This window comes from Callorhinus ursinus, unplaced genomic scaffold (assembly GCF_003265705.2).
Source record: "Callorhinus ursinus isolate GAN/ISIS: 27379988/994484 unplaced genomic scaffold, GSC_fseal_2.0 scaffold11, whole genome shotgun sequence".
NCBI classification, from domain to species: domain Eukaryota; kingdom Metazoa; phylum Chordata; class Mammalia; order Carnivora; family Otariidae; genus Callorhinus; species Callorhinus ursinus.
The window spans coordinates 3,191,364-3,207,521 of record NW_027397073.1 but is presented as its reverse complement, the minus strand read 5'-3'; the positions used below and the strand labels follow the sequence as shown (position 1 = coordinate 3,207,521).

The 16,158-nt window shown below is 39.4% G+C and overlaps 1 protein-coding gene across 4 annotated transcripts in view; it reads left to right on the top strand.

Annotated features, from left to right (window-relative positions):
- The window catches only part of ZNF407 (zinc finger protein 407), a 480,646-nt gene that overhangs the window by 291,492 nt on the left and 172,996 nt on the right, over window positions 1-16,158 (top strand). For 2 of the 4 annotated variants that reach the window (XM_073898026.1, XM_025886368.2), the window contains exon 8: window positions 10,286-10,464. In XM_073898026.1, coding sequence (XP_073754127.1) covers window positions 10,286-10,464 — 179 coding nt within the window. Of the gene's footprint in view, window positions 1-10,285; window positions 10,465-11,938; window positions 12,231-12,251; window positions 12,386-16,158 lie in introns of those variants that run through there. The other 2 variants (XM_073898028.1, XM_073898027.1) reach the window with 2 other exon arrangements.

Here is a 16,158-nt window from a genome sequence, read left to right as displayed (position 1 = left end):
CTGTTCTGAAAGTGCCTCCCAGGAAGTGTGTTTGGAAGCCTGGCCTTGTTCCCTTGGCTTTCAGACCAGTACCTCCCTGTGCAGATGGACAGAGGCCTCCTGGAGGTCACATGTGGCTGGTGCTGCGGCTGCCAGGGGCAGCCCTCTGTGTGAGCACACGGCCGTGTGTGCACTCAGAATGTGGCTGTGAGCTCAAGGAAGCACCTTGACCTGAACCTGGATACCTGTGTCCACTTGGGAACAGTGCAACAGGATCAGTAATGCATCAGTTTTCATCCACTTCTGTGCTGACTTACAAATTCTTTTTTCTTGTAAGACATGGCTCTGCTTTAGCATCAGATGTTGCCTATCACCTTCCGTCACATAACAATACTAACATAAGTATAAATGAGAAATGGAGAGAGAAAATGTATGTGAGCTCTTGTGGTCAGAGCGATTGAGTTCAAGGAATTGGGATTTATGAACAGCAGAAAGTCATGAATATAAGTGGTCTGGTTGGAATTATCATATTTAATAGAAGCCACCAGTTCAGGGGCAAAATGAAAAGAAAATTCATAGAATTCGGAGCAGGGTGATCCAGAAAATGTACAATTAAAATTTGCAGGAAAAATTCAAGACATTGTATTTTGTGATTATTTCTGATACCTGTACTCTTTTGTCTTAGTTTAAAAAAAAAGGATTTGGATAATTTTGTAAGTAATTGTAACATAGCATTATTTTTAAATACCTATTTTACTTAAATACCCATAAAACTTATCATTGTACATTAATTTTACTATATGAACTCTGTCATTTGAAAAGTCAGAATCTCACTGCTTCTCCCCATTTCCCTGAGATACAACCACTTGTAATCATTCATATCTTGGTCCTGCTGGAGAGAACCTGAAGACTTTGCTTATTCCTCTCTTTCTTGGTTTGCAGACAGCATTTGGCTGTTGTAACATATCCAAAAAAGTTAGCTCGATTACCCCATTTTCCGCTACACCCCTCCCCTCTTCCCTGTTTTTATTATAGTATTCTATTTGGCAATCCAAGTGATTACTTTTACAACTTGACTTACTATACTTAAGTCTTTTACTTGATTCATCAGTTTGAATTGTTTCTATATAAACAGGAGAATCTCTGCATTTAGGGTTTTCCCGACCTCTATTCCCAGCTTATATCGGCTGTACTGCTTATTGTTTATGATATTTACATTTGATACAATACTATACAATCCACTTGTTTTTAAAATACATGTTCTGATCATATTTGCTTTACATGAGTAAAAGAAGATACTCTCATTAATCATCCAGGTGTCCCAAATATATACTAAGCAAACATGAAAGTTTCCTGATTTATAAGCCTTTCCATAAAGATGGTTACCATGAGTAGTGTGCTGACTTTCCTTCTTATACCCATTTAATGCATATATATATTTATGTGACTACGTGTATATAATTTTAAAAAGCTAGAAGAAGCCATATATGTATTCATCTGGAACTTTATTTTTCTTTTAACTTAATACTATGTCTTGGAAGATTTTCCATGGTGGGACATAAGATTTATCTTATTTTATTTGATGGCTTTTGTCCGACAAACTACGGTGAATGATGAGCATACACACTAGGCCTTTGTCAACAGCATTTGCGGGGAGGTGGTCATAGACAGGTGCATGGTTATTGTTCCTCCCTTCAGCCTCTGTCCATACCTGTTGTAGTCTGAAGCAGCACTCGATTTTACAGTGTTGGGTGTCATGCTGGGAAAGTTCTGGGCCTTTGGCTGTGGAACTGCTCAGCTCCAGCACTGGGGGAGTACCATCCTTCATGGGTGTGTGTTTAGGGCTGTGGTTGAACAATCTAGTGACCTGGCCCACCAGGGCTCTTGCCTTGTCCTGACACCACTGAACGTTCGTGGTTGGAGAATACTCTCTCCCTGTAATCAGGCTGTGTCCTCCCAGTGTCCTACCAGGGTGTAGTTGGCTTCCATGAAGCTCTGTAGTACACAGGCTGCTCCTCTGGGAAGCAGTCTTGCAAGTTAACCCTTACCTGTCAGCAGTGTTGAATCCCACAGTGTGGATCACCAAAAGTTAATGACCCATTCCTCTGTTAACACATACCTAATTTCAAATTTTTTCCTAGTGTTTAATGTTTAGCCTAGTGTTATAAATAATGACTTAATGGTTGTTCTTGTGGTTAATTTCTAGAGATTGAATTCCTAAATCCAAGAGTATGTGTATATTTTAATTTTAAAGGCTATCCTCAAATGTCTTCGGAAAGCTGACGCTGTCAGCAGTGATACTCATTTCCCTTACCAATAATTAATGTTATCAATCTTCTTGAATTTTGCCTCTCTGTTATGTTAGGCTTTAATTTATATTTCCTTGGCTACTAGAGTCATCGATTACCTTTTAATGCTTACATTACCTTTTATAGATCCCCAATTACGGATTTCTTGCTTATGCTCTTCATCCAGCTTTTGAGATTTTTATCTTTTTTTTTCTTATTAATCATAGGTACTCATTTTATAGTCTTTATATTAATCATTTGTCTTTATATATGTTGCATGTATTCTCTCCATGTCTTTGACTTGTCTTTTAACTTTATTTATAATGTATTATGGTATATAGCAGTTTTAACTTTTATGAAGTATATTTTGCTACATCTTTTTGTAGCATTTGCGTTTTGAATTTAGGAGCACTCTTTCCAACCAAGATTATAAAAATATTTTCTTGTATTTTCTTCTAGCACTTTTATAATTTCGTGTGCTTATGTTAATGCTAGAATCCAAATGGCATTTATTTTTACATGGTTAGGGCCATAAGAATCTAATTTGTTTCTCCTCATACAGCAGACGGTTGCCTCAACACCATTTATTATATAAAACCCATCATTTCCTTATTGATCGGAAATGACATCTTTATCCCTTATATACATGGATCTTTGTGCTGTCTGTTCTGGTGATTTATTTGGTTCAGCACTCCAAATAACATTCATTTGCTAAACATCCATCGATAAAATGTTTCATTTTAGGCAGGGGAATATGAAATTCTTTATTCTAACAGCTTCTCACCAATTTTAAATTTAAACAGCCCAAATGTTCTGTAGTCTAAAATTATCAGGTTTTTTCCTTATGGGTCCTTTAGTGAGAACAGAAGTGGTAGAGGACTATATACCTTGGGCTGCGTTACATAAACTGTGAAACAGACCCTGAGCTTATATATTGGAGCACATTCCGCCAACTTGCAGTGACTTGGCAGCTTTATGTTCTTCTCTCCCACAGAGATTTTTCTCATTTTTCTTAGACTGGTTTTTTGCCCAGTAAATTTATAATTAAATACTACTGGTTAAAAAAAATATGTGATTAACTTCTTAAGTTTAATTTACATAAACACTTTCTTTGGATTTTTCCTTATTCATTTTGAATTACTGTTATAAAGATATAGTAGAAACCCCTTTCCACTGAAATTTTAGATAAATATGTACTATAGTGCATAGTATTGATGCACTTGTTCCAAAACATAAAACTTAACTACACAGTAATTATTTTCAAGAATATGAGTTCAAAGACTATATTCTAAACAGGCAGAAGAAGAAATTGCATTTCTCAATGTATACACATATATACACTTATATAACTGTTTTGGGAATCTGTTTTTATTCAAATGAATTGAAATTGCTTTTCAAATACAATAAGAAAATTGCTAATAATGATCCTGATAGTTGAACTGTCTTGCATGTAATAGAAAGACTAGTAGTAGTAATAAAAAAAGAATTGAGTACCTACTGCATTTTCTGAACATGCTTAATGTAATTTACTTTAATTCTCCTGACAGCCTTATGAGATACATGTATTATTCCCGTAAACCAAAAGAGTGATCTGTGGTCAGAAAGTTTGAGGATCAAGGTGTTGAACAAAACTGACACGTTTCTTTAAGTAGAACTTTCAGAATTTTTTTGGTCATTTTACATATATGACAATGCCAAATTGTTACCAAAACATTAAGACCATCATTAATTTCAGACAAGCGAATCTGAGAATGTTGAGGCAGATGTATAGCTTCCCTTGGGGAAACAGAAAACTCAGATTTATTTAGGACTTCTGTGTGCAGACACCCTTCTATACCCTTCAGCACATGGCCTCTGGGCCAGTCTCTCTGTGTTTCAGCTTCTTTATCAGAAAGATCATATTAGTACATGTTAATAAATACATGGGAAGTACCCAGTTGTGTCAGGGATATTAATTTATTATTGGCCCAGGTCTCTCTGGTTCCGTAGTTAACTCAAGATGTTTGCCACGCCTGCCGAAGACCACAGTCTTATGACTGGCTCCATGATGGCCTGTGTAGGTGATGGGAGGAAAAAGAACAATGCAGAAGGATGGGCTCAACCAGATGTGAGCCTTCTGCGGCCTGGCTTATTGAAACAGGTTGGCACGTGCACAGATTGACCAGCTCACTATAGGAGGAAGTCCAGAATTAGCTTCAAACAAATAAAATATTGGTGAGATGACATTTCAAGTCAGTGGGGCACAGATGGACTAGTAATGAATGGTATTGAGAGATCTGGCTTGTAGTCTATATCTACACTTTGCACCACACTCTAGGATGGTTTTGAAAAGGATCTAATACTTAATGTAAGGTTATACAACTATACAAGTACTAGAACCAAATTTGGGACAATTCTTTTATAACTTCCAAGTAAGGAGGCCATTGAACAAAATTTAAAAACTTCTCTTTTACCATAAGCAAAGTCAATAGAAGAAAAAAAGGAAACAAAGGAAAAAATATTTGCAGCTTCTGTCATAGACCATCAGTCTCCTTAATGTATAAGAGGGTGACTAACAACATTGTAGAAAAAATGGAGATCAAAATATGAAAACAGTGCGTGGAAAAGAAAATACATATGGCATTTCATTATTTGAAGATACTTAGCCTCATTCATTATAAGAGAAATGCAAATTAAAAATTAACAGATCAAACTCCAGTGAGCTGGAGTTTTTTTCTCCTACCAAATGGGCAAAAATTTGCAAGTTTGGTAACACACTCCTTTGGCGAGAATGTGCAGAAGCAGGATCTCTCAAACATTGTTGGTAGAAGTATAAATTGCTACACCTTCTCTGGAGGGCAATTTGGCAGAATTTATCAAAATTACAAAAGCATATGCCCATTGACATTTGAAACACTTCCACTTGGCATCGTGAAATTCTCTTGGCATTCTGAAATATAGAAAGTGTTCTACACAATTATTCATTGCAACCTTGTTCACACTAGCAAGTGATTAGAAACAACGTAAATGCCCATCAGTAGAGGATCGCTTAAATGTAATATGCTGTACCTGTCCTGTGGAGTACTGAGTGGCTGTTGAAAAGGGAGGGAAAGAAGGCAGGGGAGAGGGGGAGGGGGGGAGGGGAGGGTAGAAGGCAGCCAAGAGAGGCTCTCCCATGCTGATGTGGAAAGATCCCCCTTGTTGCATTGTTAGGTAAGGAAAGCAAGATGCTGCCTAATGTTAGGCCAGCAAGCTCATATACCTGGAGGGTGGAGATAAGAATGTACAATGTATCTGTGGTTTGAAAAAGTCATTTTTAATTCTACCAAAAGATTGATAAGAAGTTGTGAGTTGTACCTGCCGGGGGGAGTGGGGGTTATCTAGACAGAGTGGGACAGCGGTAGAAGGCAGGCTTTCACTGTATCTATCCCTTGTTAAGACTTTTTGTTTGAAATATGCAGTTGTTTGTTCAGCAACTTCACTGATGCTTTTTGTTTTAATAACCAAAATAACGTATATCAAAAGAGGGAAAAAATTCAGAATTTTTTTAGCTATCTTTTCCTTAGATTAAATATGATATAAATTTAACTTAATGCTTTTTGTGTAATAGTGAGTTAGTAGTAATAATAAACAGTTTTGCAGAGCTCTAGAAGCCCCTTGATATTCTGGTTATTATTTTGAAATACATTGCCTTTGGACTGAATAAAGTATTTACTTTATATATTTTAAGAAGCCTTAAAATTAGTTCCCATTTTGATCCTTTGGCTATTGCCCAGCGTGTATATTATGTAATACATTGTACATTATTCTCTTTTATGTATCTATCATAAGCTGCCTCAAGACTGTCAACACATCATATACCAAAATCTAATTCTGAGTTTCCTCATAACTTTCCCGTTCTGAGTTTCCTCATAACTTTCCCGTTCACACTGTGCATGCAGGTTGTGGTTCCAACAAGTCCTGCATGCATCCCCAATCCTCATAGGGAGCCTGCAGCCAGTGGTCAGGACTCTAACTTCAGTGGAACCACACTGCTCTGGCTTCCCATGCTGAGTCCCGAATAGCTATCCTTTTTCTTCTGCCACAGTGTCTTGATTACTATGGCTTTGGAATAACTTCTGAATTCGGAATGTGTGAGTCCTCCAACGTAGTTCTTTTCTGAGACTTTATTGGCTCTTCTAGGCCCTGTGCATTTCCATATGAACTTTAGGATCAGCATTTCAGTTTCTGTAAAACATCCCACTGAGCCTATGACAGGGAGTGCATTAAATCTGTACATCGGTTTGGGGAGGATCGCCAGCTTAATATCAAGTCTTCCAGTCTATGAGCATGGAACACAAATAAGCTCTTTACATTAAAAATCAGTGTCAAAATGAAGACATTGTTCAGTCACCCAGTCCTAATGATTGTGTGCCCAGTTGGCTTAACTGCTGTTATGCCTGGTGACTTGTCCATGACCCTGTTGGAAATCATATCTTGGATCATCCTTCCTTCTCCTGCACCACCAGCCTTGATTAGCACCACTTCAGTTTACCATGCTTATCACTACTCGTAAGTTCTGTTTGTGGAAAGAATGAGCATTTTGGGGCTGAATAACATTCAGAATTACTTACCAGAAGGTGTCCGATCTATTTATTGTTCCTCACATTTTGCGACGTTATGAGATGTTCTCGAATGCAGCGACTAAAGTTTGCCCCTACCTACTGCAGGTATTCTGCTTTAAAGGATAGTGACACAATATGTCCTAGCTTTTACTTCTTAGGCTTTGATTGGAATAGTTTGATTTTGCAGGTGTGAAAGGCTCAGTTTTGTCCCAATATTTTAAAAAGTTTTGTATGGCATGACATTAAATACAGAGGAAGAGATTTTGATTGTATGCAAATACACTGTCATCCATGAAATAGATAAAATGTGTCTTTTCTATTGAAGACAGACATTGCCTATTTTATGTTCTTGTTAGCATGTATTTAATGCTAATGTATTTAATTAGCATGTATTTAATCTTATCTGTTCATGTATAAAATAATTATAAAAATATGTATACATGTATTATACATAAAATATATGAGCAGTATATATAGTATAAATAAAAATATATATGTGTGTATATGTAAAACATGTGTATGAAATGATCCTTAATACCTTGTAAAATATCAACTAACACACCACTTTCTTGTTTTAGTCTATATTTTTAAATAAAAAGAAGCCTCTCACCTTTTTAAATTTTCCCTCCCCCCTCCTTCAGTTGCTTCACCATTAGTCTCCTGATTGTTAGCTTCCACATGCTATTTAGGTACTAAGAGATGTTGGTTTATTTTTGTCCAACTACACCCTTTCTGAACACAAAATACTTTGTTTTCGATGTCATCTCTTCAAGACCTTCACCAAAGAGGAGGATTCATTGCTTTATATTGTCTTGTATTTAAGTATGTGTTACAAATTGAAGTTAGGGGCTTTTGGTAATTCTGATTTCCTCACTTGATCAGGATTGTCTCTGATGATTCTTAATGCCTAGCTTTTTCCATAAAGAAATAATGTAGGTGGCACGAAAGAGTGGGCAGTCCTAATAACAGCACCAACTAAGTACAGTGGGAGCTGTTTGTTTTCACTCCCTGGTGTCAGTAAACAGTAGTGAGTTGAGGGGGTATCATGGAAAACAAATGGGAGATCTGCAGAATTAAGGGAGTGACTTGGAACAGTTCACTCAGCTATTTGGGAAATTCAAAAAATGGTCCTCTTCCTTTTAATTATCACAAAAGTGGACATTTGTTTCATCCACCCTCAGATGTTTTCCTCTTACTTTTGTCAACATGATGTTATTATTCCAAGGATATTGATATAATTAAGAGACTCTACAACCCCACCCTTTTCCTAGAGTGTGCCTAGTATCTTTGATATGTAAGCATGGAGGTCTTAACCTTTGATAGTCAGCTCATCTCCTGATGCTCCCTTCCTTCTCTACAAAATCTCTCACTGTCTCTGCCTCTAGGAGTAGTGTGATATCCTCAAAGTAGCCGGCCAGTGACAAGCACAGAGGACACATGAGGTGCTTATTCATTTTTTACTTAGTACGGTGATTATTAACAATAGGGATTTGTAGGAAAAGCAAGTTTGGTAATTCAGTAGTGACAAGAAAGAAATAAACCATATATGCATATTTTCACAAACGTAAGGTATATTTAGTCTAAGTTCTAAGAGATACTGAACATAAAGTTTGACAGAACCCTAGCCAAAGGCAAAGCTTAAAATGGCTGAAAAAAAATCTCTGTTGTTGTGGTTCTTCTTATTTTTAAAAGTGTTTGTTGTTGTTATAAATTTTTTAATGGAAATATATAATTAAAGTATATTTGGAAAATAGAAGTGGGCATTGCTTTATAGTTGCATTAACATTTTGCTGTGTTTCTTTCTAGTATAGCAATAGAGGAATTGGCCTGATTTAATCTTTCTAACTGTATAGTTGGGCATGTGCATTTCAGGACAGACTGCCTGGGGATAGAAGGTTCTTAGCCTAAGCTTTTCCAGGGGACTATCTTGGATCCAGTTACAGGACTATTCCCATAATGCAGGATGCCCATTCACGAGGAAAAATATTTGCGTTTCTGCTTCATCTGGATGCCTGTAGGAAAGGTCGCCCTGTCCACAGCTCTGCATCTGTGGAGTGCTGTTCCTAGAGCTGCTGTTGTGAGCTCCGCCATGCTTTCCTGATACTCCTCTGTTCTCTCTTCGTGAGTGAAGAGACGACGTGTTTACTGGGTCTCTAGATTTCTAATGTCCTTTGTTGCCTTTACCTGTGTGTGATAGTGTAGCTACTGTAAAATTGTTGCGTTATAACCATTTTTGCGTTCATCACCAATGTTCCTGGAGTGCATCCTGCAAAGTCAGCATCGCAGTTGAATATTACACACAAATGCAATCCTACTTAGAAGTGTTGGGGCAGCGCAGAGCCTTGGGAAGCTTCCGGGTAGGACCTTTCATCGTCTGGTGTGCATTGTGAGATGTCTTTGCTAACTACCGTTTTCCTACCTTATTGGTCACAGAACCTTCACTTCAAACAACATCCTGCAGAAATTTTGTTCTTCGGCAGTACCCTCCAGAAATGCTGATGATCCTATTGCTTGATTTTTCTTTTGACATTTAATTTTGTTCTGTGGGAAATTTGAGGCCAGCCTGATTTTTTGTTTCTAGTTCAGTGCACCCCCTCTCCCTGGCCAACCTGCTTGCATTTGCAGTGCCCTTTTTAGTACTGTTCTAACAAAGACAAAAGAAAGCAGCTGTGTATGTGCTCAGAAAGGGTCTGGGTGTGCAGTGTCTGATGCAGAGACTCACAGAGGGCCGAAGGAGCCGATGGAAGAACTTGCTTCAAGAGCAGAGGCCTGTTGCCTCTTATCGGGGCATTTCAGGCCTTGCCTTTCTGAGTTGGTAGAACAGTGGGAGAGGAGCCTACTCCTGTTTTCAGGGCTCTTTGGCATACAGAATACGGAGCCTCCATTGTATCTTTCAGTCCCTCATGCTTAGAAACCTACACCAACGTGGAAAGCTCACCAGCACTCAGCACACTGCTGCTTTTCTATCTCCAGACGGTTTTAGAGCTCACTTGACAGAACATAAAAGCCACACAGAGCTGCTTTGTTGCCTCAGTGTTCTAAACTCAGTGAGGCCGCAGTGCTGCCCTCCGCACCACTCCTCCCTGGTGACAGGTGTGTTCTTGGGGTTAAGGAGACTCCTTCGGTGCCCTCAAGTGGCACCAGAATAATCTGATAGTAAAATCGTAGAACCTGGGATTTTGAGCTTCGGGTTCCACATAGAATTGGATCACTGAGGTAAAAGACCAACCTAAAAATTAGCACCAGGGTTCACAGAAACTACCAGCGTCATGGGACTACTGTGTTACACAAGTGGAAATTACTGTACCAGTACAGCCCTCGACTGGGGCCTGACACACAGGAAGGCCTCCATAGCTGTTCGCTAGTATCATCGTCTGTGGTCTCATGGTGCTGACTCAACCTCAGTTTGGTTGACTTCTCTTTCTTACTCGGTAGGTCAAACTGTGCTGAAAACATCCGCAAGCACATTTTACACACGGGCAAACATGAAGGAGTCAAGATGTACAACTGCCCCAAGTGTGACTACGGAACCAATGTGCCTGTGGAGTTCCGAAACCACCTGAAGGAGCAGCACCCCGACATCGAGAACCCTGACTTGGCTTACTTGCATGCTGGTAAGGGCTAACACTGTTGACATAGTTGTAGTTTTTATTCATCCAGAGCGTTAGGATGCTAGCTGTCCATTACTGTCACTGACTTTGACACAGTAGAGCACGTGAGAGCATCTGCTTCCAGACTTCTAAAAAAGCACATTCCGGGCTTATCCCACTCGACTGTGAAAATGGGTCTTTTCTATCGTATGTCATCAAGAGCAGCTATGACAAAATAATCCCCCCAGGATGATAAAGTTAGTAATAGCAAATAGTCCACGCTCGGTTGACTGAAACGATAGCAGTTTGAACTCCACATTTTGACTAATTGGTAACATTTTTAATTTTTTTCAAAAAACGTTTGTGCTTTAAAATGTTATGCCCTGTCCCTGTGCATCACTGTCTTGGGATGAGTACCTGGGAAGGGAGAGCGTGTGCCCCAGGAGGGTGAGTTGAGCAGCTCGGACAGCATACCGTGATGTCACTTGTGTCTCAGAGATTAGGGGGGACTTGTCCGCAGTGTGAGGGGCACGGTGCTGACAGCAGAGGATGACCGCTAAAATAGTCTCGCCTCCTCGGGTCGGAAGTCAGACTTCACACTCTGGAAGCCCCAGAGGTGCAGCAACAACGACAGGGTTCAGCAAATCTATCCCTGTGCATAGCCCAGCGTTGTTGTTTCATTAGCAAGCATGCCTTCCTCCATGTTGAATTCTTACTGTGCAGCAGCAGGGTGGGTCACGCACATGAGGACATGTTGGAGGAAGTGCTTATCCTGAGGGATTTAGAGAAAGTTCCAGAACGTAGGCCAAGCAGTACTGTACTTCAGTGATGCCAGTTCATACAGGGAATGTTTTAAGCAGATGCTTTGGGATCAGTTAGAGCCATGTGAAAACCCTCCTTCTTTCGGTACTGGCCCTGTGACCTCAGGCAGGCCAATCTCGTCACACCTCAGGTTCCTCCTCTGTAAATCTACATGGCGGTATCTGTTTTAGGGGTCTTTGTGAGAAATGAAAAAGCTAATGGCCAAGCGCAATACCATTTATGCCTGCCTGGCAGAAGCAATGCAGAAGGGCTGGGGGTCATGGTAGTAATGCTGGACATGTGACCACAGTGTTTGAAAGTCAGGGGAACCCCCACCCAAAATGCAAAAGTTATGGGAAACCCTACCCATTGCAAAATGCATAAGTAATGTTTGCTCAGATAACATTTACATTAGAAGAAACGGAACTTAGTGAATGATTTGATTTAGAAAGATATTCTTAACTATTAGTTATTAATACATTTGACAGTGTCTGCATATAAGGTTATTACTTGGTTTTTGCTGATGTGTCCTTTCAAATTTCTGTTTATGCTCATATGACTGGCTTTTTAAGCAATGGTGGAATGTCTGTAGTTGTCATCTGTGTTGTATCCAGGGCTGTTTTTGAAAAACAAAAACACAGGTCGGTATTCCTTGCGTGTTGGTAAGGTTGTTACTGAAATGCTTTGAATTGGACAGTTTGTACCTTTAGGCACAAGAACAGATAAAGTCAAATTGAAATATCTTCTGGCCATCAGTGCCTATGGATTCTTCCTTAAGATGAATCGTGACCATACAGAGGCCATACTGCCTGTGGAAGGAGGCGCTTTGAGTAGCCACCAAGCAAAATGATCTAAATTGACGCTGCGTCATCAGGAAAGTACGGTTTTCAAGAGAGTCCTGCTGCACCTCCTTCTTAAGGTGCAGTGTCGGTGTCTTCTGTCTCTCCATTGCACCAACTGGATATCACAAATGGGTTATTTCCCTAAAATAAAGGATTTGTAACTTTCAGATGAACGCTGAGGAAAGGAGGAGGAAACTGACTGCAGAGCACAGACACACATTGCTTTTGTCGCTCTGCACAGAAGGACAGACCGCGTGCCCTGTGCCGTCTGCAGGAGCGATGCTGAGTGTCCCTGGAGAGATGTTTTGAGATAGTATTAGTATAAAACAAGTTTTAAGAAAAATTATTCTAGTTTCTTTGTGTATATGTGTGATGCTCATGCGCATATAGTCCTGGTTTTCGGTTTATGTTTATAATTCTGTTTGAAACTGTTTTCTGCAGAAGTCTCTGTAGCTAGCATTCCTCACAGACCAAACCCAGGTGGTACACGTGGGATGTCGGTTGTTGGTTTCTCCCCGGACATGGCAGTAGTGCTCTTTGGTAATATTTTTGCTTTGATAAACTTAACTCAGTTAAGAGAAAACTTTAAAAGGGTAAAGTTTTTTAGGCTATGACTGGCTTTTTAAACTTGTAATTGTAAATCATCTGCAGTACATTTAGGGCTATGGGAAAGGAACCTTCCTCAATATACAGTAAGATATTGAATCAAGCTGTTGCTGTTCTTCATTCCGTATTGTTTGGTGGTGAAATTAGGCGCCACAGTTGATCCATGCTGGGTGGTAGGGACTGGGCTGGGTCCGCAGCAGCATCCAGGTTTTCTGCAAGAGTCGTTCCTGGCCGGAAAGGGTACCATCAGCTGTGTTCTCTGGTGTCCGCACTGTTCATGTGCTGAGCATCTTATAGCCCAGCATTCAATGAAGCATATTTTGCAGTTCTTTTAATAAAAGGTTGAGTTTAAAACTACCCCAAAACAGACAAACTAAATCGCTCTGGTCCTCATGTGGCTCTACCATGTATATCAAACATGCAAAAGACCATTAGAAGGGACACATTAACCGGCAGCCACAGAAAAGTGCCATTTGGGATATTTTCAATTTTAATTGAGATAATATCTGGAAATTTCTATGTTAAAGTAAGGTATCTTGTTTTTTGTTGGAAAACAGCTCTGCAGAAAGAGGTTTTGCTGTGATTGTGTGCTTCCCCGCGTTGGGTACGTGAAGATGTACCTGCAGTCATGGAGGCGATGTACTTGAGTCAGAGTTCCCCAGAGACCAGGTCACATCCTGGTGCTCCACACTGTCAAGGTCGCAGACCTTTGCACATCTCAGAGCTTCCCGTCCTCATGCGTGCAGTTAGGAGCGTTCTGTGCTTCTGTAGGCGTGTAGGCGTGGCCTTCAGTGTAGGATAAATTTGAATGTCGGCCCTGTTTCCTTGTTGAATGACTCTGGAACTGTTGTTTTAATTCTGTGGGTCTCGCGTCCCCCTCTGTGTGGTGGGGACAGTAAGAGCTGTTAGGACAGTGTTGTCCACCATCTGTACCAGGTAATGTGCTGTGTGCACAGTTACTCGTGGCCAGACGGAGCATCCATGGTTGCCCATTGTTCTCCATCTCCATCACTTCTGTGGGTAATTCATGGTCTTGCCTCTCAGTGATTTTCGGGAACTAAAAGAATGATTTTAGTATCATTTCTCATTTCATACTCCAGAGAATTAAAGGTTCTGTGTGAACTCTAATTTTGGTTATAGCTTTGTTTGAAAAACAGATAAAAGTGGTTATTTTTAAAATGAAAGTTGATTATTTAGAAATGTATTTGTTGATTTCCAGGCATTCGGGGATTTTTCTAGTTACCTTTTTTTTAACTATTGAAATGGTAATATAAATTGATTTCTAGCTTCTATCTACTGTGCTTATAGAACATGATACTGAATTATTTCAGTCCTTTGAAATTTGTTTATGCTTTCTTCGTGCCCCGCATTTGGTTAGTTTTGGTAAATGTTTCAGACATACTAGAAAGGAACGTAAATAATGGTGCTGTTTGGTGTGTATTCTGTGTTCCTTACATATCACTTACACGGAGTTTTTTCACTGTGCTGTTCAGATTGTCTATATTCTTATATGTTTTTTTATGCTACCTCTATCAGCTGTGAAGAGGAGTGTAGCAAAGTTGCCCACTATGATTGTGGATTTGTTGTTTTTTGGTTTTTTTTAATTCTCTTACTTTTGGCTTTACATATTTTAAAGATCTATCCCTGGCTACTCAGAACTTTAAGATTATTTTATATACATACCCATCTATCTTTACAATTATGAAATGTTCCTTTTTGTCTGTAGTAATGCTTCTTGCCAGCATTCTGCATTTCATACTGGTGTAGCTTCATCAGCTTCTTTATAAGCTGCATTTGGTTTTTTAATCTGTGACAATTTCAGTCTTTTACAAGAAACAGTCTTTTACTTTGTATTTATACTTTATATCATTATCAATACTTTCATCATGGTCAAAAACTGAAACTACCCAAATGTCCATCAAGTAGATTGTACAAAAGGCTATGTGTTCACCGAGTGGGATGCTTTGCAGTAGCGAGGATGAGCCAACTACAAAAAAAAAAAAAACTGTAGATAAATCTCACAGTCGTAGAGTTGATGAACTAAAGCTTTTCTATACATATATTTTTTAAAAAAACATGATTTATTTGCTTCCTGTATGTCTAGAGAGATTCATTTAGGTCTACTCTAGATCCAATATGATGAAATTTTATAATCCTATTAATCCCCACAAAATTGACATCAAATTAAAAGTTGCCAGAATTCTGTCATTGTACATTATAATTTTTTTTCTATTTAGTGAAATCCATTTCACCCCACGAATGATCTTTATTTGACCTTTGTCTTAGCAGTTGCTTGTCTGCCATCTCTGTTACCGAAGAATTAGCTTGGCGTTCATTCACTGCACCCTGAGCGGGAATGAAATAAACTCCGTGTTTGCCATACAAGTGACCTTCATTCAGTCTTGGGGGTTGGTTATGAGCAGCACCTGAAGGAGCGGGGCATGGGCACTGAGAAGGCTGCGGAGAAGGTTGAGGGGAGCACGTGTGGTTCTCGTGATTGTGCTAAAGAGGGAAACAAAGACGGTTTTCTCTCGTGAATTCCAGGTCCACACCAGGTCAGAGCGCGTGCTTGCTTCTGAGGCGGCGCTTGCTGCTGTTGGTGCGTGCCCGCGCGGGACTGGGCGGCCTGGCCACTCTGTAGTGTGACTGTGATGTCCGTTTAGTCCCTTTGCCTTTCCTCTGAGAAGCTGGGATTTCATTGTCGGAAATGTGTCTGTGTTTTCTAAAGGTGATGATCAAATGATCTCTGTTCAGGAGAAATTAAGCATTAAGTGATGACATGGTATTTGCTCTAATTCCTTTATTTTCTACTGTTGTAGGGTTTTAAAAAATTCATATTTAAATTGATATGATTTTTGTCAGTTCTTATATATTAAGACTTAATCATTTAAAAATGTACATTAAGTTACCTGTACAGTGTGATATAGTCTCTTCACAAAGTGGGATTTTTGTATTGTTCCATAAGATAATCAGTTTTTTAATTCTTTAAAACATGTATTATTTAATTGCATGCCATAGCGATTTCCTCTTCCCCGGGTATAAGAGGAAGAATGTGAAAGTTTGATTCTTATCAAAACTCCACATCCATTTTCTTTCCAACACTATCTAATCCAGTACCATTTAAACTGTAACTACACTTAGCTGATTCTTTAATTCTCTGCAAGCACATCGCTGCGTATTCGGGCAGATTGAATTCCATATTCCACTCTGGAGCCCCTTTGCCTCATCTATCACAGTTAAGATAAAACAGCTGTAGCCTTTTGTATCTTAACCATTCCCTCTCATTTAGCGGAATATTCAAATTTCCTCATATAAAAGATTTTCTTCATCATTAATTAAAAACATTCGCGTTCTGATCTACAGAGCCCTGTAGAATGTAGTTTTACCCAGATTGTGGGGCCTTCTATTTTTAACCCCATTACTTTCAGCCCCTTTTGTTAGTTGGTGCTCTGACACATGTCATGACATT